This window comes from Ophidiomyces ophidiicola (genome assembly GCF_022830035.1).
Source record: "Ophidiomyces ophidiicola strain CBS 122913 chromosome Unknown scaffold_9, whole genome shotgun sequence".
NCBI lineage: Eukaryota > Fungi > Ascomycota > Eurotiomycetes > Onygenales > Onygenaceae > Ophidiomyces > Ophidiomyces ophidiicola.
In genome coordinates, this window is record NW_026054649.1 from 413,737 (window position 1) to 436,197 (window position 22,461).

Genomic DNA, 22,461 nt, shown 5'->3' on the forward strand with positions numbered 1-22,461 from the left:
TTATCATATCTATCATATGGCCCGTAAAAGAAAAACCACCCCATCAGCAAGGTATCTTAATAAAATCCATCGTGGTCAAAAAATGACCAGATTTTCAAACCCTCAACAACTCCTACTCCTACTCCGTGGGCTTCTCTATTTCCTTTGCCTTTTCCTTTTCATCTTTCTTCTCTGGCATTGTTGACTCAGTACCGGCCCTTTTCCTCTCCCTATCTTTCCCAGTGTGGCCCCCACCGCCTTTTCTCCTCCTAACTACTTGGTAAACATCATTAAAATTCATTACCACACCCAAAAACCGCATATCGACATCGGGTTGATAGGCTAAATCGCCCAGCAAGGTGACCAGCCTAGCCCGAAATTCAACTGAGAGGTCGCGCAAGCGGGAACGAAGTGATGGTAGTAAATGATCCTCTGCCGTCAGGCTGGAGTTGAAGAACGAGGAAGACACGCCAGGAGTGCCGTCGGCTGATGCACGAAAAGAAGGGTTGTCAAGCGGCGAATCAACAATGGGCGTGCTAGAACTCGTCGTTCGCGGCCGTCGGAATGTAGACCCAGAGCGACTGGGTCGACTGGAATGAAAAGACTGCACGTCTCGCTCCGTCACACCCCACCGTCCCTGTGCAGTGCGAGTTTCTATCTTTGCGTTGAATTCTTGGCGACGGGTAAATTCAGCGACGGAAAAGGAGTATAGTCCGTCAACAGCGTCTTTGTATGCGAGCATGATTTTGAGTATTTGGTGGAGCTGTGCAAGAAACGACTCCTCGCCCCTGTTACTGCTGTTTGAGGATGAGCTGCTCCGGGAGGTTGATGAGCCAAGGAGGCCCTTATGAGTGATGGAGTTTAGGTATTTCGTATGTGCTTCTATTAGATCGTCAAGTGTGCAACCTGGTTTTGAAATTGCAACCTGTAACTGATCCCAGCTGGCTTCGATGACCTCAAAGAGAATATAATACTGAAGCTGGCAGATGAAATGTATCATCTCTGCGATGACACAGCGAGCGTGTTTCCAATCCGGGCCGACTTTGTCTTCCACGCTTCCCAGAACCCCTCTGGCCCCAGTCATGCATCGTCGCCATGTGCTGCCAAGCGCAAATTCTACTCGCTTCACTCTCCATAAAAAGTTGAAGAGTTTGAGGTATTGGGTCGATGCCCAGGGGGTTATGACAACATCGACGGGAGCATCAATTTTGTACTCAAGAGTAAAACAGTCCCAACCAATTTCACCATGGCTAAGCTCCAACATGCGTGCATCGAGCCGGCGGAGGACGTCTGGCGAGTCGTGCTGAGCGTTTGATGCTCTTATAGCATGTTCCAACTGAGCAGTCAACGTGTGGCGGTATTGGGAGTTAGCTGGTCGGTCAAGATTTGAAGCCAGTGATTCCATCAACAGGGCAATGAAATCTCCTTGCCCAAGTAAAAGATATTTCTTTAGCGCGTTTAAATGCTCAAACAGTTTGAATTTCGAGTCCATGAGGTGAATGAGACGGGCCATAGTAGTCTTGTAGGCCTTATCGATTGATGTTTCAAGCGTAGCCGTATCACCATATCGCAATTCCTTTGATGCATCCCTAGAATACGCCACTACCCAAGCAGAATCCCCGCAGCCATAACGTATAAAATTAAGAGACTTTCCGATCAAGAACACCTTTTTTGCAAACTCATGCGTCATAATCGTGGGCACCATTACATCGTCAAGTTTATATTTCTCATCCCAGACGCTCGTCGCCGTCCGGCGTGGATCAATAGTAGGACGACTTTCTGGTTGGACAACGAAGAACTCGCGATAGGGATCCGACAACTCCCCATCATATATCCACTGCGTCAACATTCCATAAAATGGACGTGTAACATGTGCAAGAAGTCGCTCAGCAAATGCACCAACAAAAGGATCGCCATGAGAGGTAGAAAACCCATGTATCATAGATATAAGTTGACCTCCTTTCTTATCCTGCATTTCTTCCACCATTAGGCTCATCAATCGCAAGGCCATAGTGGCATCTCTCATCCAAACAACACATCGTTTTAGAGTGACGCCTGCCTTCATCACCGACTTAGGCTCATCTGAAGCTCGCGAAACCGCCGTGAGGGCGCTTCTAATCTCTCCCTCTAGGCTTGCCACCAAGCCTAGATAAGCGCGAAGCTCACCACCTATAGCCGCGCGGAAACTCTGCTCTACTAGACCGCCCTCGGATTTGTTGGAGAATTCTGTCAGGCCTCGATAGAGAAGACATGGCTCCGCCAACGTGTGCAGTAAGGAAATAAGGGGAATAGGAAGGGTAGTCGGTAATTTTAGAGTAGAATGTGAGAAGTGAAGATTCGTCGTTGATAGGCCTTGTAAGCAGAATGGTAGGTCACGTAACAGAGCGGGCTCGGCTGGTGGTGGCTCTTCGTCCACATTGTCATCTTGTTGGGGTGGCTTTGGAGTACGAGGCGTTGGTATTGATTCCTGCACTTGTCGACGCAATGGCTTGCCATTCTCATCTTCAGAACTTCTCTTCCCTTCCTTCCCCTTGGCCCTATTGATGTCTATTCCATCCTTTGGTGCCCCGGGGCGGTTCATGCCAGGCTTGGGCTCCCTGCCAACAGCAGACACCGAAGAACCAGGAGCTATACTCTCCGCAAAATGTTTTCTCCCAGCCAGCTTATCACTTAGTAGCATATGTTCCAACTGACGGTCCTCCATCAGCGGGCTCCGTCGCCCGTCTGACTTCCCACGGCTCTCCAGCCTCTGTATATTCCCAATCTCATCATCGTCACTACCACCACGAGGGCTCTCATCTTCATTATGCTCTCCAATTCGATAGAGAAGATACAAAATGGCCGACTTCTGCCCCAGAACTGGCTGCGTCAACAATCTCGAATACAAGTTTGAGAATCGCAACGCCTTGTCCGGCGATGAATTCTCCCTCCATAACTTCCGTCTGATCGAATCCGGCGCATTATTAACAACATCAGGGGTTATAGATCCACGCCGTTGCTCATGGCCGTCAAGAAGGTCACTGCCACCATTGATCTTGCTTCCGTGGGCATCTATTATTCTCCAAGCGAGATCTAACGCGCGACGGTGTCGTAATTCTTCAGCTGCGGCGGCGTCTGCGCGTGCGAATTCACCCGGAAAGGCACCGGGCGCGTCGTCTTCATTGTTATAGCCGTGGTCTAACGGTGGGAGAAGGGATCCGACGAGTTGGGATAGGGCATCATCTATGCGACGACTGCGGTGGTTTGAAGACGAGGGAGGAGGAGGCATCGCTATAGGTATTGGTACAAGGTAGCATCTGGAAGAAGAACTGGAGTCACCGGTATTCCCATTCCATATGAGCGAGCTTCTTGGGCCACGGCGCTCTGCAATGCTTGAGCTGACTGCTCGCTGGCTGTTCCATTCACGGAAATGCCCAACTGGCTAATCACGTGACCAACCCGCAGGCCCCCTAAAACTGTCTCGATAAACATAAACATTGAACAAGTACGGAGTAAAACAGGGATTAATTAAACGGGTGCTCGTGGACCAGATAAGAATAATGTGTTGATAATAATATAGTGGGAATAATAATATTGTACATACAAACTTCAAATGTAGAATTCAACTTCCAGCTTGAAAAAAAATATCCCCCAAAAAAAAAATGTCAAAGATTAGAAACGAAGGAATAAGTTTTTTGCAATCCTCTTTCGCTCGAGGAACACCGGAACGCTGTGTGCCAGCAAGATTAACGTGGAAAGGAAGTATAGCTCTCCCATGCAATCGCAAGCTCGAGGCAAAAATTCACAGGAAATGAAGTAAAAGGCGAAGGGGGTAAAAAGGGTAATGGAAGGAAGAGAAGATAACCAAGGGGGGAAGAAAGAAAAGAGAAAAGAAAAAAGAGGCAATAAGCAATAAACATTAATCGAGGCAATCAACATCACAACATCTGAATAGTGGCTGCAGGTAAAGTACCACAAGAACAAATGAACAACAAGCTGATGGGACATAACACGTCTTCGGAAGACTCGGTATATGACTTCAGACGCAAACGAAGAATGGAATGTGCCTTTTGGCTCTACCATTCCGGCCACCATTTTTCTCTTCCGCAGCCTCTCTTGCCATTTCCATTCCATGACACCAGATCAAGAGAAGAATCAAGTAAACCCCCGATTTCCGAAAAAAATAATAATAATAATAAAAAGAACGCCCCCATTTTCCCTACATCAACGCCAAAAAAAAATCAAAGCACGAAAGGGAGTAAACAGAAAATCAACATATACAGCTCAATATTAGCAATTAAAACGAGACTTGATAGCATAAGTATTTGGAAGAGAAAAGTAGCTTTATCTTCGGGCCATAGCTTGGGCTGGAATGCCGGGAACTCCTGGTTGCATGGTAATAGCATATGGGTGAGGCTGAGGGTGCAAGTAGTCTCCGTTGCCAAGACCATTCATCATAATAGTAGCGTTCAAGCCCTGGGCTTGGGTGACGGGGCAATCTTTATGTGCCAATAGGACCGACTTTAAGGTAACGATCTCTTCTCGGAGTTTTGTAACAGTCGAAGACAAGTTTTCGTTCTCCTGGCTGAACATTTCAACCTTGGCTTGCAAGTTCGCGAGCCATTGCTTCTTTCTTTGGCGGCACTTCAAAGCAGCAACCCTATTATCAGAAAGAAATCAGTCACTCCATAACGCTAATAAAACAGAGTAAGGATGAGCAAGTTACCTGTTACGTTCGAGGAAATTTTTCCGTTTCTCATCATCAGTCATTTTCTTCGAAGTGCTAGGTCCACTATCGCTATCGTGTTTCGCATCCTCATCGTTTGATTTATCGGCAGCCGTGCCGTTTGACGACTTGACTTTCTTGTTGGAGCCTTTATTCGTTTCTTCTGCCTTTCGTCTTCCGTTGATGGAGGTGGTGGACTTGGGCGCACTTCTCTTGGATTTATTGCGATTGACTCTTCCCTGGTCAACAGTGCCATCGGAATAATCTCCAAGATTTGGGTCAGCCATATCGCCTCCAATGATCCCAAGGCCCCCGTTCATGGGGGTGGTGTTTCGTGAGAAGGAGTTTCTCCCATCAGTGGTCCCAGATTGTGGGAATTGTCCATTGTCAGCTTGGCCTCCCTTGGCGAGCATATAAAGACCATTAGCAGCATCAGTCGCGTCAGGATGGGTAAAGTCTAGGGGAGGGCCAGACTTTGTTATGTCCATGCCCGCTGCATGCTGGAGAAGCTCTGTGTCTTGAGGATTTGAGGTGGGAGCGCCATTTTTCCTTGCCGCAGTAATAGCGGTGCGATGAAATTCCAATGTCGAAGGGGTATTTCCTCCGCTCTGGAGTTGTTGGAGAATGGATGTACTGCCAGGACTTGGGGCAGGGAACATAGAGCCTCCGCCGCCGGGGGTGAGTCCTGTGCGAAGGGATGATTCATTGGGAGTTGGGAAGCCTCGGCCAATGGTTTCGAGAAAGTCGCTGGAGCCAGATGGGCCGGTAAGCATTGCTGGGCTTAGGGGCCCGGACCTGAGAGAACCACCCCAGGGGAAGGTACCTGCAGCGCTCGAGCCCGGCAGAGAGGGAGAGGTAAGTGCAGCGACGGGAGGTAGCAGAGACTTTCCTGGAGTCTCAGCCGATGTACAGCCAAAAGACTGATCGAAGGGATTTGGTTCCAAAGAGAAATGAGATGTGTTATGAATAGTAGAAAAATAATCCTCGGTTTCCGGTTGGCCAGGGCGGCGAGAGCCCGGGAACGGCTGGGAACCATCCCCATTAATGAGGGGTTTGGCGTCTCTCTTCTCTGATGATGGCTCCGGGAGATCTACAGCACTTAGTTAGTCATACAACGTGAGGAAGTAAGGCCATAAGAAAGAGGAAAAGAAGAAGAAGAGGAGAGGAAGAGGAAGAAGAAGAAGAAGAAGAGGAAGAAGAAAAAGAAGAGAAAGAAAGAAAGAAAGAAAGAAAGCAGCCAAGTGTACTGGGTCCAAGCGACGGACAGGAAGACTCACTCTCATGTTTGATGTCGAGGGGAGAATTGGTCCGGGATACTGGGCGCCCTATTCGAGGGGAGCCCCTCTTGGCGATAGCAGCGGCCATAACGTAGGATAGGAAGCGATAAGACTAAATAAATTATGCGAACGGGAGGGATGACGACGCCGGAGCCAATGTCGACAACGGGGGGGCGACGAATGAGCAGCAGAGAGAATGAATCGAAGGCACTGACGGGATGAACGGAAAAAATAAAGTCAGTAGAGGCTTATCAAGCAAGCCAATCCGTTTGTGGTTGGGCGCGGGGAAGCTGGGAGATGGAAAAGGCGATGGCAGCGGGTGGTGGTCGATGATGTATGAGATGACGGAAGAGAGAAAAAGAGAAAATCTCAGCAGCAATCTGACGACATAGTGATGTCGCCGCGGTTGTGCGGGCTGACTCAGCGGCGGCCTTGGCGCGCCGGCCGGGCATACAAAAGGGAACGCGACGCTCACGCGGTCTGTCTGGGGCTCGGGGGCACTTACGGACAGGAGCTGGTGGGAGCAGCCGGGGCCAGGTGCGCAATGGCCGTCGGTGCGTTGACGCTGGTGCGATGATATCAGCAGCCGCTCGTGCTTTGAGCGTTCCTTGTCGAGTGCCAACCCTCGGCGGTCGACGCGTGGCGACCAAGCAGCAGTGCAAGAGCTGTTCAGGCTCAGATCGAGGTAGAGCGAGCCGTTTGAATTAGAACCAGACAGAGGGTGAAGCTGGCAAATTAAATTTCCTATTGTGGGATCGAAGGTCTTAAACTAATCGGTAGTATACCAAGACACAATCGTATATGGGCGAAGGGGAGTTTGATGGTGCAAACGTGACGTAGGGTTGCTGGGGGGGACGGCAGAGGTGGGAATCTTAAGTAGCCCAGCGCTGGGCCGTGGCCCGGGATGTTGGCTGCGCAATTGCAACTCAACGCATGCACGACTGCACTCCAGAACCGAACATCGCCAATACCGTGCTTTGCTAGCCTACGAAATTCCGCGAACAATGCCAGAACCCCGTCTGGCTGGGTTCGAGGCCGACTTGCAGGCGGAAACACAGGGTTTGGATGGTATTCTATGGCGGGCCACACCCAATCGCACCGCGCGAGATCCTTCTGGACTCCTGGGCAGCGACTGTGATTGGCCAGCGTGCGGCGGCACCAAACCCGCTTTGAGCGCTAACAGGGAATTCTTGGCCACTAAGTGGGCCAGCGCGACTTGTGATTGGTCGGCGCGTCACAGATCCCGGCCCCGATGACGTGTTGACTCTTCTTGAGAAAGAGCAAAGTCTGCAACAGGATGCACGATGCTTGTGCACAAGAAAGAGCCATGAAGCCACCAGCAGGCTTCACGAGGCGCGACTGCGGGCTTTTGCTCGTCTTTCAATGGCTATTTAATGCGGATCTACATGCCTAACTACTCCCAAACAGGCCGCGATTGCTGAGCTACCAGCTCGCCGGGTAGCCATGCCCACCAAATCGACCGCGACTATCATGCAAAACAAACCAAATCGGACAGATGTGAGAGTCGTAGAAGGCGCCTCCAAGAACAGCCACCACAAGGCCTTCAGCTAGCCACGCGCGTAACAGTGCAGTCTGCCGCAACGACGCGACGCGCCAGTCCCTCCCAGTCAAAACCCAAGAGCAAGACGCGCTGTCCGGGTGTTCCCCCTGCTCCCTCCCCATGTACCAGCACAATCGCCCTAGGACCCGCGGTATGTCGAATAGGACCAGGGCCCAAGCAGCATGGGAACATGATAGTGTTTCCAGTTCGGTTCTCCCGGCTTTCCATCCACGATAAAACTGACACTCACTTCAGGCCAGAAACATTTAATTCCCCGCTCCCCATACCAATCATCAACACTCTCCACCTTGATATTCCAAGTCGACTGCGTCGAGGGCCCGCCGGCCGTGGTTGCAACGGGAAACGACGCGAAGAGCTCCGGAAGACTGGGCGAAGATGAGTTGGTGGGCTTCCATACTCTCACGCGGCCATCGCTGTCCGTGACGGCATGATACTGCGTTCCCCGAATGCTAGGAGAGAACGAACTGTTGCCGGAGCCGCTGGGGAGTTTGTAGTTCACCAGAGTAAGTACGCTGGAGAGCCCGGCTCCGGTGGTGCCGTTGACTGTGTCGAGGACATGAAAGGAGATGGGATGTTGGGTCACGTTCATGTTTGGGAAAATAAGGTGATAATAGTGTAGAGAAAGTACAGTAGATCTCGTTTGATCGTAGTATGCAAAGTATTGTGCTCTTCTGTCTATCTGAAGAGCGACGAGCGCCCTTTTATCCCAGGCATTCGCCTTCACCTTACCCCTTACCTTCATCGATACCCCACATTCGAAGGATCGGTAGTCATCGGCCCGTATATTTATCCGAATGGCACCGCAACCGCTAGTGATTCTTGAAGCTCTGATGGAACCCACACCGGATGTCCAGAGCATTTGCTCAATAATCATTGGCATATCTTACTCCACCGCATCGAGCCGCCCGCCGGGATATCGAATCTTTCACCTTCGGCATAGCCACGCTCTTGTCGCGCGACGGTTAAGGCTGCCGAGAGGGTTTAGGACAATACAATAAGATTGGGCGTTACACCAGATCTTCAACTAGTTAACGGTCCCCGTGAACATTCGCAATATCTCCGCCGGCAAATTGATTTCCCTATTACTTTCTGATATCCTTACCTCCTGCTAATCTGCTCGAAAAGAGGTTGTACCCATGTCTTCAGCGGCGCTCATCTCTACCGACGATGCTCTGGAGCCTACCCTCCAAAGCATTCTTGACCAGAAGACCCTCCGATGGATCTTTGTCGGCGGGAAGGGTGGCGTCGGGAAAACTACCACATCCTGCTCTCTCGCCATTCAGCTTGCCAAAGTCAGGCGATCGGTCCTCTTGATTTCCACAGACCCTGCGCACAATCTGAGTGATGCATTTGGCCAGAAGTTCGGAAAGGAGGCGAGACTTATTGACGGATTTGACAACTTAAGCGCGATGGAGATCGACCCCAGCGCGAGTATGCAGGATCTCATGGCTGCTGGCGGTGAGCAGGCGGATGATTTAGGTTTCGGGCTTGGGGGAATGATGCAGGATCTGGCTTTCAGTGTCAGTGGGAGAGTCGGAATCATACTTCTTGTCCAGATTGGCTGTGCTAATTATATCCCAGATTCCTGGTGTTGATGAAGCCATGTCTTTCGCAGAAGTCCTGAAACAGGTCAAATCTCTCTCATATGAGGTCATTGTGTTCGACACAGCCCCAACAGGCCATACTCTTCGCTTCTTGCAATTCCCTACGGTGCTCGAGAAGGGTCTTGCAAAGCTTTCTCAGTTATCCAGCCAATTTGGCCCGATGCTGAACACGGTTCTTGGGGCCAGAGGCGGCCTTCCAGGCGGCCAAAATCTCGACGAAGTCTTAGCAAAGATGGAATCTCTACGAGAAACAATCAGTGAGGTAAACGCCCAGTTCAAAGATGCTGATCTTACAACCTTCGTATGTGTGTGCATCGCAGAGTTCCTGTCCCTGTATGAGACGGAGCGAATGATTCAGGAGTTGACGAGTTACCATATCGACACCCATTCTATTGTTGTAAATCAACTTCTCTTTCCCAAGAAAGATAGCACATGTGAACAGTGCAAGGCCCGGCGGAAGATGCAGAGGAAGTATTTAAATGAGATTGGAGAGTTATACGAGGACTTCAATGTTGTTCGAATGCCCATGCTGGTGGAAGAAGTCCGCGGCAAGGAGAAACTTGAAAAGTAGGTCAACAAGCCATCCTCACTCAACCAGGGACTTGGTTGGACATGCGCTAATGAGATACGTCTCAAACTACAGATTCAGTGACATGCTTGTGCATCCCTTTCAGCCGGCATATGAAGAGTGACCAGCCTTAAACTAGACTCGATGATAACAATACCCTAATCAAAAGCCATAGTTCTATACAAGAAATTTCGCTTCACTTCTTTGAACCATTCTTATTTCCTCCTTAGATGCAAGGCAGCTTCTACCCTGTACTCCCCCCCACTTTTGTCTTACATGGATGCGAATCCACTTCGTTAGTTAGGCAGCTCCGCCCATTCCCGACCCCTTCTTTCTGACTACAGCGGTCCAAACAGATCTCCCGCCTTACTTTGAATTGATCGAGGCACCCACTAATGCAAAAAGGCAATCTCAAACAAGGGGGCGAATATCTCCTGGAATATCAACGCCCTAGTTTTACGAGCGGCTGATTTGACATCGAATTACTCCCCTCCCCCCTTTTTTTTCTTCCATACCCAATACAGGGCGGATAGCCGAGCTTTCCTTTGCGTTTGTTGTCTCTGTCCCGGTGTCTCACGACATCCGCCTATTCCGGTGTGTACGGAGTAGGGTTTAGCCCCGAGACAGGGCACAGCATCATGTCTGTGAGCATTGCGGACTCGTTGGTTATGATTGGTAAAACCAACGATTTTTCTTTTTTTTTATCATCGTATCTTAAGCTCTTGGAGCAAATATCTGCGGTGAAGAGCTTGGTTCGCATGTAGTGCAATGCTGGTCCGGATTGGCTTGGACTGAACGGGTTTGAATCTGCTATGTAATGAATTTGCAAAATGGGGCTGTTTGAGTTTCTGGCTCGGCCTTTTCTTTCCCAGGTACTCCGTATTTGGATTTCTTGTCTTGGTGGGATTTTGGTTGGCGGGCTTGTGTGGGTTGGAGGATTCTCTGAAGGATGTCTAGAAAGATGCCGGTTCAACACCAGCGAGTGTTGTTGCATAGTTTCCCGGCAGAAACCTGCCAACCAGCAGGTCAAATACCGATATTGAAAAACGTATTTTTTTTTATTAATATTCTGGCCCGTGTGGGGTACAAAGAATGGTTTCACGGCATGCTAGCCCTACACGGCCGAGCGATGAGATGCAGCGAACCAAGAAGTTCGCCTGAAAAAGCAAACAGAAGCTACATACACATACGCAGTACGTTGCCAGCCGGAGTACTCCGTGCTCAAGGTCACAAACGGGCGTCTCTAAGTTTTAGGCGGTGTCGGAAGCACCGGAAACAGGTAGAACCTTCGGTAAACCTCGACATGCACTTGTATCTGGATCCCCATAACCAGGCCTGCAACGTATGTACATACCGAGTACGGAGTACACGCGACAGATATATACACACCCAAAAGCGAAAGCGTAGATACACCCCGCCTCGGACGACAGAAGATGCTCGCCAAAACATGTGCCTTCCCAGCCAACAGCATAATGTCCACACTGACTGACATCCTAGCGATGATTCAGCAGGGCTGGGTCATTGTGGCCGCTCTCCACACGGAAGGATCTCTGGGCCAACGGCCCACAATAATACTAGAAAAAGTGCTTAGAAATGAAACATCTCTCGGTGCTGCGTCTCTCGGAGGTGTGTCGCCTGGATGGCAGCAATGCCACCGGCGGCGGCCAGGGGTGCGGCAGCCCAAGACACGGCCAGCCCCAGACACCCAGAGGCCGAGTTGGGCACGGCATGCTGCGTCCATGCAAGTCACCTTGCAGCGCCGAAAGAGGTTTATTTTTTTTTGTTTTAAACTTCCCAAGACAAATGCGGCCCCCGAGCGGAGCGGTACATGGCTTCCAACGATCACGCAACTAATACCGATCAGGATTCAGAGCTCAGCCGAAAGCTGTCGTCTCCAAACTGCTAGCCCAGCCGCAGGATGTCGATCGCAATATTTGGCATTCTGCTTCTCCCCTGGCTCCATGAGCGAAGGCTTGCTCAGGATTTCGGACCACCACAGCAGCCCGTTGACTCGCTGAGAGCGCCCAAGAATATATATAGTTCAGTTATACTTTGGAGGAGAAACGGAGTGGGTATCAGCTCTCCAGAAAGCACCAGACAACCCTGGAAGCGCACCGTAACCGCCTCATTCTCGTCGAGAATTCCCTGGCCGGCAGCCACTCGGACAGCGTTCTCGTGGCAGCGAGCGGATGCTCGAGCCAGGCGCCGGCGAGGACGAGTCCGCTGGGGGGGGAACACGCGCACAAACGACGGCCAGAATGGACGCGGCCAACCCAGCAGCAGGCAGGTATCAAACGGCAGCGCAACACGAGCAGCGGCGCCTGCAGCGACTTGGGCGCGCGGGCTGGCTCGGGTGTGACTGGCTTTCGCGGCCAAACAGCCGCGGCGGGCGATTGGCCGCCAGCGCGCAGCCTCACTTTGGCGGCCGCGCGAAAACGAGGCGGGCTTGCCGCTTGCGGCCTAGCGCCGTTTCGCACCGAACCTCACCGTCTCGCCGCTGCAACGCCCGCCCGCTCGACATATATAACACCCGCCCGCCGAAGCTCGGAGCCACGCTGCGTCTCTCGTCGGCCTGGCGGGTGCGCAGCGTGTTCTCTTGCCCGTGCTGACAAAGGACCTCCTGCCTAAGTCTTGATTGACGCCGTTTGATCAACACTCCCCCTTTCACTGCTATCTCGCCGTCGTGAGATAGCCCCTATACTTGCATGCCCAGATACCCGTGTGTATCTGGCTTTACTTCGCTTTGCTTTTGAACATGTCGCAGCAGCAGGAGTATTGGCTGCCGGGCTATGGGCTCTCCCGGCACATCGTCCTCAGCAAGATCCAATATTTCCTGGGCCCAACCTCGTCCGTCAGGCCCTACAGCTACCAGGTACGTAGCTTGCCGGGGCGCATGTCTGCGCTGGTTTTTGCCTGTCAACGCGTCCTAACTACGTGATGGTGTAGGGGCGAGAGGGATATCTTGTTGCGGGAGCCCAGCTCACCAGAGTATGCCACTTGATCTGTCCAGAACCTACTCTCTTGACAGCATAGTTGACAACATACCCCTAGAAACAAATCGATGACTTGAAAAAGATGTCTCAGGCCTACGAGCAAGAGGCATCGATCAGAATGACCCAGGTCGCCGGCTTGAACACAGGTGACACTTCAGATAGCAAGGTGGCCGAACCTTACATCAACCAACCTGTGTTCGTCGGCCGACGGGACACCCGCGATCGCGACCGGATGCGAGACCGGGAACGCGACCCTAAACCGTATCCAGTTGACCGGTTTCCGCGACACAAACGTTCCTGGTGATCGCATCCTCCCATCCGTGCTCTGGGCAACGACGTTCGCCCTTCTCAACTTTTCCACTTGACTCAGCACACTCTCTCCATGTAACATCTGAGCAAGCAGCATTCTGTTCCTCAAATCTCAACCTACTTCAGGAAGGCAAAAAAAAGGGGACTGCACGTTCTAATATTATCTATACTGTGCTTTATTTTCGGGCGTGACAAAGGAGTTTGGAAACATTTAGAGTGGCGCAACACCTCGGCATTTTCTCGTGGACATACCCCATTTCTGACACTCATGTGAATATAGTATCGTTTGTTCCGCTCTATTGATTTTGTCTTTTTACTAGATACATTTTCAGTTGAACAGAATTCGGACACAGTATCGAACGACCTCAGGTCCGTCCTTCTACTTTGCAGCCACTACTCTCCTGGCTCGGAGATCCGTCAACAGCAGAGCCTTGAACCAAAAAAAGCCGTGGACGAACAGCACACGCAGCCTATACCCTCCCCTTTCCATCGTATCAGTAGCGATCGTACTCCGTACCCGAGACCCAAACCCCTGCGACACTCCAGACACGCCTTGTTCTCCGACCCGAGGCGGCGAGGCATGCGAACCTGAGGCGCACTTAGCATTTGACAAGGATGACTGAGAAGTCTGTTGAGTAGACCTAAGCACCGCTTTAAGCCCTTTCCCTTTTTTTCGCAGAGCTTCCCTCATAAAAAACTTGCCTTGATATTACCATCTGAGGCATCACATTTTTACACAATTTAGACACTAACTGATATATAAACCTACATTCCTGAATCAAATCAATGCAGCATCTGAATACAAACCGGTGAATCAAGCTGCCAACCCCCATAGCCCGTTTGCACCGACACCTCTCAAATCCCATCAGCTTCGTGGAGAAAAGAAATATATATCGGCAAAATACCGAGTACTACTCCGTACACTCGTATTCCTCCCGATATCGCCATGGTCCTGGTCATCATTCCGCCTCTACATCTTCGTCGGCTAACGGGATACAAGCTGACATGTCAGCCTTGTTCACGTCACATCATAAGGTGGCGGATGCTATCCGAGCTGGTAGCCTTCGCGACTTTTTCTACCCCTTTTTTCATGCAGTCTCTTTGAGTGTATATATGGCTATCGCTTTGATTGTCTATAAGCTTTTGGCTCGCTCTCCACTCTTGATGCATGGCCGTAGACACAACATTCTCGCCATGAAATGTTTGCATACACCCCCTATTATTTGTTCTGAAGACCCTTAGAAATTACTGTCGCAAAATTTTCCTATCTCATTATCAAACTTGTGTATATTCTTAAGGCTGGTAGTGTTGCAGTTGCATGTCTTGTCCGGTTTCCTTACAGCCGTGGGAATAATTAAGTACGGGGAGCTGTGATGCCCCTTAAATTTGGTTATAACGGCGAAAGCATTGGCATGCTTTCTACTACAGAATATCTTCCATGACGCGTAACATTTTGGCATTTGAAAGCGTAAATCCTTCATCGAATTAATTATCAAACAAAAATCTAACGCCCGCCGAATGTTTCCCAGAACCCATTTCTCATCGTGGATAGATAAAAGGAACATGGAAAAAGTGAAAAAGAAAAAGGCCATAAATGTGTGCATTGGTGTCAAGAAAAAGTGAGCTTTTCCTCCACCCCCAAAAACTGCCATTTGTCTCTACCTACGCCCTATACTAGAGAAAAAATATGCTGTTGGACTATTTTGCAACGGCAGCACTAACAATGACTGTTAGAATTCTGTTTTCTACATTAGAGAGAAAGTCTTACCTTAATACTTGGGTTCTGAAAAAGCCTCCTTTCGTTTTCTCAATGACTTGTTGGTATACTGATTGGGGTGGATGGTTCATAAGAACGGTTCCTTCTTTATAATCAATTTTTGCGTCCACTCTGGTATCGCGGATCAGATTAACGATCCACTTCTCGCCTTCGTCCTGGCTGAGACCAAGGCGTGTAGATAAGTCCCTGAGAAGATGGGTTAATAACAGGCAATTCAATATATACCTAAGTCAAACGTACTTGATATCAATTCTTTGATGGATCTTGCAGTAGCTTTCAGAGATAAGATGCCTAGCCGACTCAACAAACGCATCTGCAGCGGCAACCAAGAAGAAATCGCTTCTCAGGACTTCTTCTGCCTCTCCAAGCTTCTTCTGGGCTTCCTCGAAATCAAAATCGATGTATAGCGCCTTGACAAAATCGGTGATAGGGTCATGGTATTCATACTCCTCCTGCCGGACAATGCGAATCAGATCTTTCAACTGTTTCTGGTAAAGAGACGAGTTCTTGTGGACGCGCTGGCGGTTGGTGATGACCGCAGCGGTGAGATAGCGCAGAATCCATGGGCAGGAAGTTTGGATCGTGTTGATGTAGGCAGGAGAGAAGAAAAGGTCGGTAAGGACATCACGCGCGGCATCGTGGTTGAAGAGGGGGAAGAGAGACCAGTGGATCAGCCATGTACGGTGCTGAAGTTGGCCAAGCGGGTTGTTAAATAGTCGGGTGTCAATAGAATCTTTGACTTTCTGAACTTCCTCCATGGCGCCCTCCCAGTTGGTGGTCAAGATCTCTGATGCCAGTTTTCCCCACGTCGCGGATGCGACCTTATCGTTGTCCGTAGAGAGGACACGGAACTGGTACAAAAGCTCCGCGGCGTTGCCGTAGCTGCCACAGCTGTATTGGAATCGGCCATAGTCATAGAGGATGTTCACCATGTCTATCGTCGCACCGTGCTCCTCAAGGAACTTTAAGTTGGCAGCCTTGTCGCTTCGTAGATTGCCCACGATGTTGTCATCTTGCAATAACTCCGTGATTTTGCTGCTCTCATCAACGTACTGCTGTAATTTTAGCACCACCTCCTCGCGCTTCTTCACAAACTCCTCAGGAATGGTATCAGAATTGTTGATTTCCTGCCAAAGGCTGGCGACGTAATCGGTCATATTCGTCTGTTTGAGCAGCTCATATTTCGCCTTTGTGATCTCATCAACTGTGGCATCATCTTCCTCTTCCTGAGTCGAAGCAAACTCGAGCAGCGGAAAGGCAAGATGTCGGTCAAGGTAGGGTATTAATTTTGGAAGAAGGTCATACTCTTTGATGATCTCCTCAGGGGTCTTTGCAGAGCGGGAAACTGCTCCATTGAGAAGCGTGTCGGCAGACGGGGGTACGTTGTCCGCCATGATTGCGGTGGTATGGCGATGCCCGGGTGGTAGTGGGAAGCGAACGGAGCGGAGATGGGAATCAAGACGTCGATTTCGTGTGCGTTGAAAGTCGAAAAATTGTTGTGCTGCCGCGCTAACCCGCTCTCGGCCTAGCGCCGGCCTCGCAACTCAAAAGTCGTTTGATTTTGATATCGCGAGCCTCCAAGCAAAAATCAGCCGACTCGGCCTTCCACCACAGCTACACCAGGGGAGCAGCGACCCTTGCTATGGAATAGCCCACCTTGTATTAAACCGTCAATATTTTCATTTATCTCATCGGGTACACTATATAGCCAAAAAACAATGGCTTCTATAAGATTCTCCTCCAGCATTTCGTCTCCAATACGCCGGACAGGCTCTATATCCTCACTACATGCTCGATGCAGCTCGTTTTCAATATCATACCAATTCCCAGGAATACAATTGTCTCAGGTTCACACTCAATCACAGCTAACGAAATCACGTAAGTCCTCACCCCCAACTCTTTTAGAATTCATCTACCGTACGAAGGAAGAGAAAAAAAAAAACCAAACTAACTCCCTACCCCCCCAAATAGCACGACCGCCCACCTCGAAACCTCGCTCGACGAAATCCCGAGCTCCAAAATCCAAAATCACTAGACCTAAAACCGTATTATCCGCTGAGGAAACCACTCCCGCGCTCGCGCTTCCCCTCACGAATCTCCCCTACTTCATCCGTCGCACGTCTTCGAACCAATTCCCTGTATATCTTGAGAAAAGAGCTGGTGGAACTAAACTAGAGACCAGGCTGCAAAAAACAGAAGGCGACGTTGACGCGCTGCGCGAAGACCTGATAAAGGCTCTGGGAATGGATGAGAATCCCGCAGACGACGTGAAGATCAACCGCCTAAATGGACATATTCTTGTGAATGTATGCAAACACCGATTTCCTTTTGTTTTGGGATCTCTCCCATTCGTAATTCGTTGTTTTTCTAACTAACGTCATCATCAAAGGGCTGGCGAAAAGCTGAAATATTACAATTCCTCCAGGATCGTAAATTTTAGGTGGTCAATATTATATTAAAAAGCTAAAAATGAGCGTCTTTACTGGAGATATCGCCTGCAAGATTTCTGACGTACTTTTTCTCTTCAATGGAGGCCATGCCTTTTCCCCTTCTGTTTTCACATGAATCTCTTGGTTACAGTTAAATTCACGTTTGACTTTATGGGAATGGCGTTGATATCCCTTTTTGCTGCATTTCTTAAAGCCTTCTCCCTACGCTGTGATTATCCTTCTTTCGCCTTTGTGACTATTCCTCTAATTTTCTTACGAGTCATATTGTGTTCTGAATATGGCTAATGAGTACTCGGTATGAAGCACCATTTGCTACTCAACTTGTATGTATACTTTTTTTTGGGCTACAACACCCCTGATTGTCGAAAGATATGCGAACACAAAATTGGGAGAAAAAAAATCCCAAAGCTCAAACAGTACATATTCAAATAAGTGCCTTATATTCATCATGTTTGTATATTCTTCGAAAACTTACAACCATCCACCTTCACCGGCTAAGATAAGAGAACACACGCCATTCAAACTATTTTCAGCAAATAAAAAGGTACAATCCTTGCATGCAAAGAAGAAACATAACAAGAGAGGTATCCTGATTTATTCTTTACACTGAGGGTCAAAATTGCCCTACACGACTAGGGGAGAGACAAAAAAGAAAAGAAAAATATATATGGGAGTTTTAAGGAGCCACGCTAGACAGAATAAGAGGTCCATTTTTCTATCATTCAATCTTTCACCAGATAAATGAAAAAAAGAAATTCATACCCCAAAAATTGAAAGAAAACCAAGTGATACTAAAAAAGAAAAAACACCTGTGGCAATGCCAGCAATATTCATTACACGAAGCCAAAAAAAAAGGCGAGGTAGATGAGCTTTAGATATAGCAACATCCGTCATTCAACTGCCTAAGACAGCATATTCACACAATTGGCGAACAACAATCGGATCGATATTGGGTGTGAGAAGAGCACCAAGGAGATTCTCCTTCTTCGGAAACACACCTTGAGGATTGGTGAACACCCCGTTAAGCTTCCTTGCCTTATCAGCTAGCCGGCTCAGGATCATCAGTGCACGGTGGCCAACCGTGCTGTGCCAGTACAGGTCCGCATCCACACGACCAGGCGGCCCATGTCGACCACCTGGCGCATTCCGATCGGCGCTGAGTAGGCAAGCGAGGCGCAGAAGACTGACTGCGAAACCATCGGAGGACTTGAACCAGGAATACGCAAGGTCACTGTCAGTAAAACCAGCTAAAATCTCTCCGCAGAGCAAGCCCTGCATTAGGAATGGCTTTCGAATATCAGCTAGCGAGATAACATTTCCTTTCGTGTGCTCTGGTATTGGGGCGATGGCCAATGAGAATGCCTTGGTTAGAAGGTCATTGGAAGAAGGCACTTGATCGTGAATGAAGATACTCCTGAAATGATTCCTATTGGGGTCGTCGCGCGCAAGGAGCTTGGCAAGACTATCGACGGCAGCCGGAAGGTACCGATGAATACTTGGATCGTACGAAGTAAACATAAAACCATCGGGACCAAACGAGGACGAGTTTGGAGCAAAGGAAATCAAAAAGTGTAATAGGGAGAGAGTCTCCTCCTTGCCAGGAAGGTGTACGGAATGGGAAATGTTGCTCAAGAAAATAACGACGTCCTTCATAAAATCGAGGGTATTCTGGTTTGTTCGCAGAAGCATATGTCTGGTTCCCAGATACCGCACTGCGGTAGCAAGAAACTTGATAACAGGGGGCATTGCAAGCGGGTGAAAATTAGACTCGGCGAAAGAGAAATTTCTAAGCAACGTGGTAACGCAAATCAAGCGATCCACAGCACGATCAAGGTCATAGTCAAGGCTCCCAAATTCTGGAACGTCGACTAGCGTTTCCATTTCTTGTCTGCATCCACGAACAATCTCCTCGTATGATGGAAGCATCATGATATCAGAGACCTCTGCAGCATTGTCTGCGAGGAGATCGAGTTGGTCCTCAGCACAGTCTACCAAGGCCTCCGCTAAATCGTCACAATTATCTAGCGAAAGCTGTACTGCAGACTCATACGAGATCTGGATGAGAGTGTCCAGCGCTACCCGCATCTCTGCATGAATACCTGACTTGAGGCTCATTGTGAGTGCATGAATATCAATTACTCCGAGTTCTCCAAATGTTGGGACGCTAGGTTTAAGTCGAATGAGTTCCTCTCCAACCTGGAAAGCATCGTCAACTACAACTGGACCATGGAAATTGCTTTCCGGCAACACCGCTGGCTTAAACGTGTCTTCCAGGGGTCGTCGAATGGAACCACAATCCTCCCCTGGCTTTCTTGGGGCAACAGGTGAGGGCTGTTTATTTCCTGACAGGGATGCACCAGGGGAAAATGGAGGTATGGCACCATTTGGCGAGGCCGACTCAGGCGGGCGTGAAAGGCTCGACCGATGCTGGTGTCCGAGAGGCGACTGTTGTTTTGGGAGCGGCTTGCCTTGTGCACCGACAGCAAAGCCATTCATCTGCATTGGTTGAATATTGTTTGGTTGCTGCATGGACGGTTGGCCCGCATTGTGGAGCTGTGAACTCAGGTCGAAGGACTGGTGTGGCCCAGCCTTGGAAGGTGTCATGTGCTGTTGAGTTGCAGAAGGATCTACGATACGTTGGGCAGCCATCTGCGATGGGTCGCTAACTTGCTTTTGCTGCGTAGTGAGCCAGGCTTGCTCGTAGGGTGCCAAGTTCCGTATGTACACTTCTTTGATTTCTCGAGGAGCTGTAGGAAATTGAGTCATATGCAGTTGTTGGGCGATTGATATCCACCCGTTGGTCGCGGAAAGCTTCTTTGAGCCACCAAGCCGTATAACAGTGGCGTAGAGTTGCATCAAATGTAATGGCCGTCCGCAAACTATAGGGTTAAGATCTAAAGGAAGTCCCCGCGTTGACATGAACCTCTGCAATCCACGCAAAAATCCTTCTGGGTTCGTGGGTTTTGCCATATTTTGATGCATTTGTCTGACTGCAGCGGCTTGGTTGTTGTTTGCTGGATTAGCACCAGCGATGATGGGTCTGCCGGGGGTGGACGGGTTAGGAGATTGGAATTGGCGTGCTTGGTTCGGAAACTGCATTTGATACATTCTCTGCTGTGAGTTAATTTGCTGAGCTGCATAATTTTGCATCGCAGCCGCATTGTTCTGGGCATATTGCGCTTGCATCGCAGGGTGAACGCCTGCTGTCGTTATGGGGGCTTGTGGAGAAAACTGCTGGTTTGGCGGCGGCGCGTACGGTAGTGACTGCCCAAAGGTGCTGGTTTGCGGAGTGTTCACTCGACTACCGTGATCCGATTGAGTGGGCGATATTTGAGATGAGACATGCAATCCAGCTGGTGAGAAGGGGCTTGGAGAAGCTGTATGAACTCTCTGCGAAATCTGTGGGTCGAAGTCCTGCAAAATAGGGGAAGGGCTGGGGTTGTTGGAGCCGGTCTGAAGGTGCTGATAGGGCGTCGGGGCCTGTGGTTGCGAGAATTGCGGATTACCATTGGCCGGGTCTGGGTAACTGGAGAAGGGTGCCTGGTGGGGGGTTTGTGAACGAGACCCAGGAAGAGCGCCAGGCGCCAGTCTTGGGGACATGGAGAAGCCATCATCCGGGCGAGCACGCTTGGATGGAATTACAGGATTAGGGTTATGGAAGCCAGGCGACATGTTCCTGGAAGCACCATTGAACATGCGTTGGAATTGGCCGGAATCGGAGGGATTCGGCGATTGGAGGAACGCCATTGACGGGTCAATGGTCGCGTTGCTAAAGGAGCCATTGTCAGGTGGAATATTTGCCGTCGCAGGGTCATTGAGCCAGGCGTTCATGTCGTGATATCGAGGAATACACCCATTCGTCTGTGGTCACAGGACGCGTCAGTCAGCAGCTAAAACATAGTGGATTGAGCAGACAGGAGATCGCGACAAGCGCCAACACGCGTTTCTGCCGGCGGAAGCCAGATAGCAGCAAAGCGACCAAAAGGCACAGACAGAGTACGGGCGCGTCTCAAAAAGGCCAACAAGTGGCAACGAAAAACCAGCAGCGACCAGACGCAGGGGCTGAGGGAGAGCGGAGTGCAATTGGGGAGAACAGACGGCGTACATACAAGCGAGTGAACAGAACGAGAGCCGCACGAGCAACGGGAGAGTCTCGCAGCGTCGCGAAGGAAGCACAGGCTGAGCCGCAAACACAGAGAGCGGACGTGCTTGCGAAGGCGCTTGCTGTTTTGGGCGGCCTGGTCACGTGGCAGAGAGTCAGTGGGCTGAGTCAGCAGCAGGAGGAGCAGCAGCAGCAGCGCGGCTGGGCGGGTGGCGGAAGAGCGCGAGCAGCAGAGATGCCGTCATCGCAGGGAAGGGGGGGCACGGGCAGAATAAGAAAATAATAATAAGTCGCGAGCACGGGCAAAGGTAATAATCAGCAGGCTGGCGGGCAGCGTACCAATGAGCACGCGGCAGGGCAGGATGGCTTGTTTGACGCGGGTTTGGCGAAAGGCGCTGGAACCAGAAGCACAGCGGCAGGGGATCCAGACCGGTATGGGGAGGGGGGGTGGGAAAATACCCGGGGCAGTCCAGAGGGGGAGGTATAGCGGGAATAATTTCCTACCTGCAACCAGACGACGGGCACGCAAAGCTGCCAATGTCGTGCCTCCAAGAGAGTGGAGAGAGATAGGGGGCGCTGGGGTAGGGGACAGCAGCCACGGCTGTCGGAGCGATAATTCCTAAAATAAAATACTATGAAGGGCTAGGCGCGAAAATAACGTGAGCCCAAAGTCAAAGGGCCAAATCCAGGCCGAATGGGATGCAGCTGTCGGGTTTTCGGGTCAGGCAGTCGGGGCAAAAGTATGAAGAAAGGGCTGCGAGAAGCAGCTCCGTCCACTTTTGCGCGGGCGGTCGGCTTGAGGCAGCAAATTTTTCTCGCGCGTCGCCTGCTCGCTTAGGGCGGCGCCGGCCGCAGCCGAGCAGCCCGCCAATCATGCGCCGCCATTTGGTCTCAGCCCCGAATCCGGCACCCTCACGTGCCCCCGCTGATCGCGGCGCTACGCCGCATCCGACATCGCGCCAGTGCCGCCTGGCCGCCCGCCCAACCCCGCGCTTCAGGCGCACCACCGTGCCTGTTCTCCGGAGCAGCGCAGATCCAGGCCGCTCGAATCCTGGCCTTGGGGACACTCACCTGGGCGACCGAAACAAGGTGGCGGTCGGCGCGAACGATGGAAG

At 50.5% G+C, this 22,461-nt stretch overlaps 7 protein-coding genes across 7 annotated transcripts; 2 read left to right on the forward strand and 5 right to left on the reverse strand.

The window, feature by feature from the left end:
* Positions 1 to 118: 118 nt before the first annotated feature.
* Positions 119 to 3,247, reverse strand: SPC98 (Microtubule-nucleating Tub4p (gamma-tubulin) complex component; the record flags this gene model as incomplete). The annotated part of the gene is made up of 1 exon (XM_049252092.1): positions 119 to 3,247. The coding sequence occupies one exon, from the start codon at positions 3,245 to 3,247 to the stop codon at positions 119 to 121; it is 3,129 nt and encodes a 1,042-aa protein (XP_049108975.1).
* Positions 3,248 to 4,302: 1,055 nt separating this feature from the next.
* Positions 4,303 to 6,049, reverse strand: SKO1 (Transcription factor; the record flags this gene model as incomplete). The annotated part of the gene is made up of 3 exons (XM_049252093.1): positions 4,303 to 4,618; positions 4,685 to 5,774; positions 5,962 to 6,049. 3 exons carry the CDS (start codon positions 6,047 to 6,049, stop codon positions 4,303 to 4,305), a joined length of 1,494 nt encoding a protein of 497 aa, XP_049108976.1.
* Positions 6,050 to 7,661: 1,612 nt separating this feature from the next.
* On the reverse strand, positions 7,662 to 8,132 carry LOZ57_003039 (uncharacterized protein; the record flags this gene model as incomplete). Its single annotated transcript, XM_049252094.1, has 1 exon — positions 7,662 to 8,132. The coding sequence occupies one exon, from the start codon at positions 8,130 to 8,132 to the stop codon at positions 7,662 to 7,664; it is 471 nt and encodes a 156-aa protein (XP_049108977.1).
* Positions 8,133 to 8,679: 547 nt separating this feature from the next.
* Positions 8,680 to 9,839, forward strand: GET3 (Golgi to ER traffic- protein; the record flags this gene model as incomplete). Its single annotated transcript, XM_049252095.1, has 3 exons — positions 8,680 to 9,063; positions 9,125 to 9,714; positions 9,773 to 9,839. The coding sequence occupies 3 exons, from the start codon at positions 8,680 to 8,682 to the stop codon at positions 9,837 to 9,839; spliced, it is 1,041 nt and encodes a 346-aa protein (XP_049108978.1).
* A 4,876-nt stretch (positions 9,840 to 14,715) lies between these two features.
* Positions 14,716 to 16,188, reverse strand: INT6 (eukaryotic translation initiation factor 3 subunit E; the record flags this gene model as incomplete). Its single annotated transcript, XM_049252096.1, has 3 exons — positions 14,716 to 14,734; positions 14,786 to 14,980; positions 15,035 to 16,188. 3 exons carry the CDS (start codon positions 16,186 to 16,188, stop codon positions 14,716 to 14,718), a joined length of 1,368 nt encoding a protein of 455 aa, XP_049108979.1.
* A 324-nt stretch (positions 16,189 to 16,512) lies between these two features.
* LOZ57_003042 (uncharacterized protein) lies at positions 16,513 to 17,234 on the forward strand (the record flags this gene model as incomplete). The annotated part of the gene is made up of 3 exons (XM_049252097.1): positions 16,513 to 16,672; positions 16,766 to 17,100; positions 17,184 to 17,234. The coding sequence occupies 3 exons, from the start codon at positions 16,513 to 16,515 to the stop codon at positions 17,232 to 17,234; spliced, it is 546 nt and encodes a 181-aa protein (XP_049108980.1).
* A 904-nt stretch (positions 17,235 to 18,138) lies between these two features.
* Positions 18,139 to 21,075, reverse strand: LOZ57_003043 (uncharacterized protein; the record flags this gene model as incomplete). Its single annotated transcript, XM_049252098.1, has 1 exon — positions 18,139 to 21,075. The coding sequence occupies one exon, from the start codon at positions 21,073 to 21,075 to the stop codon at positions 18,139 to 18,141; it is 2,937 nt and encodes a 978-aa protein (XP_049108981.1).
* Between the last annotated feature and the right edge of the window lie 1,386 nt (positions 21,076 to 22,461).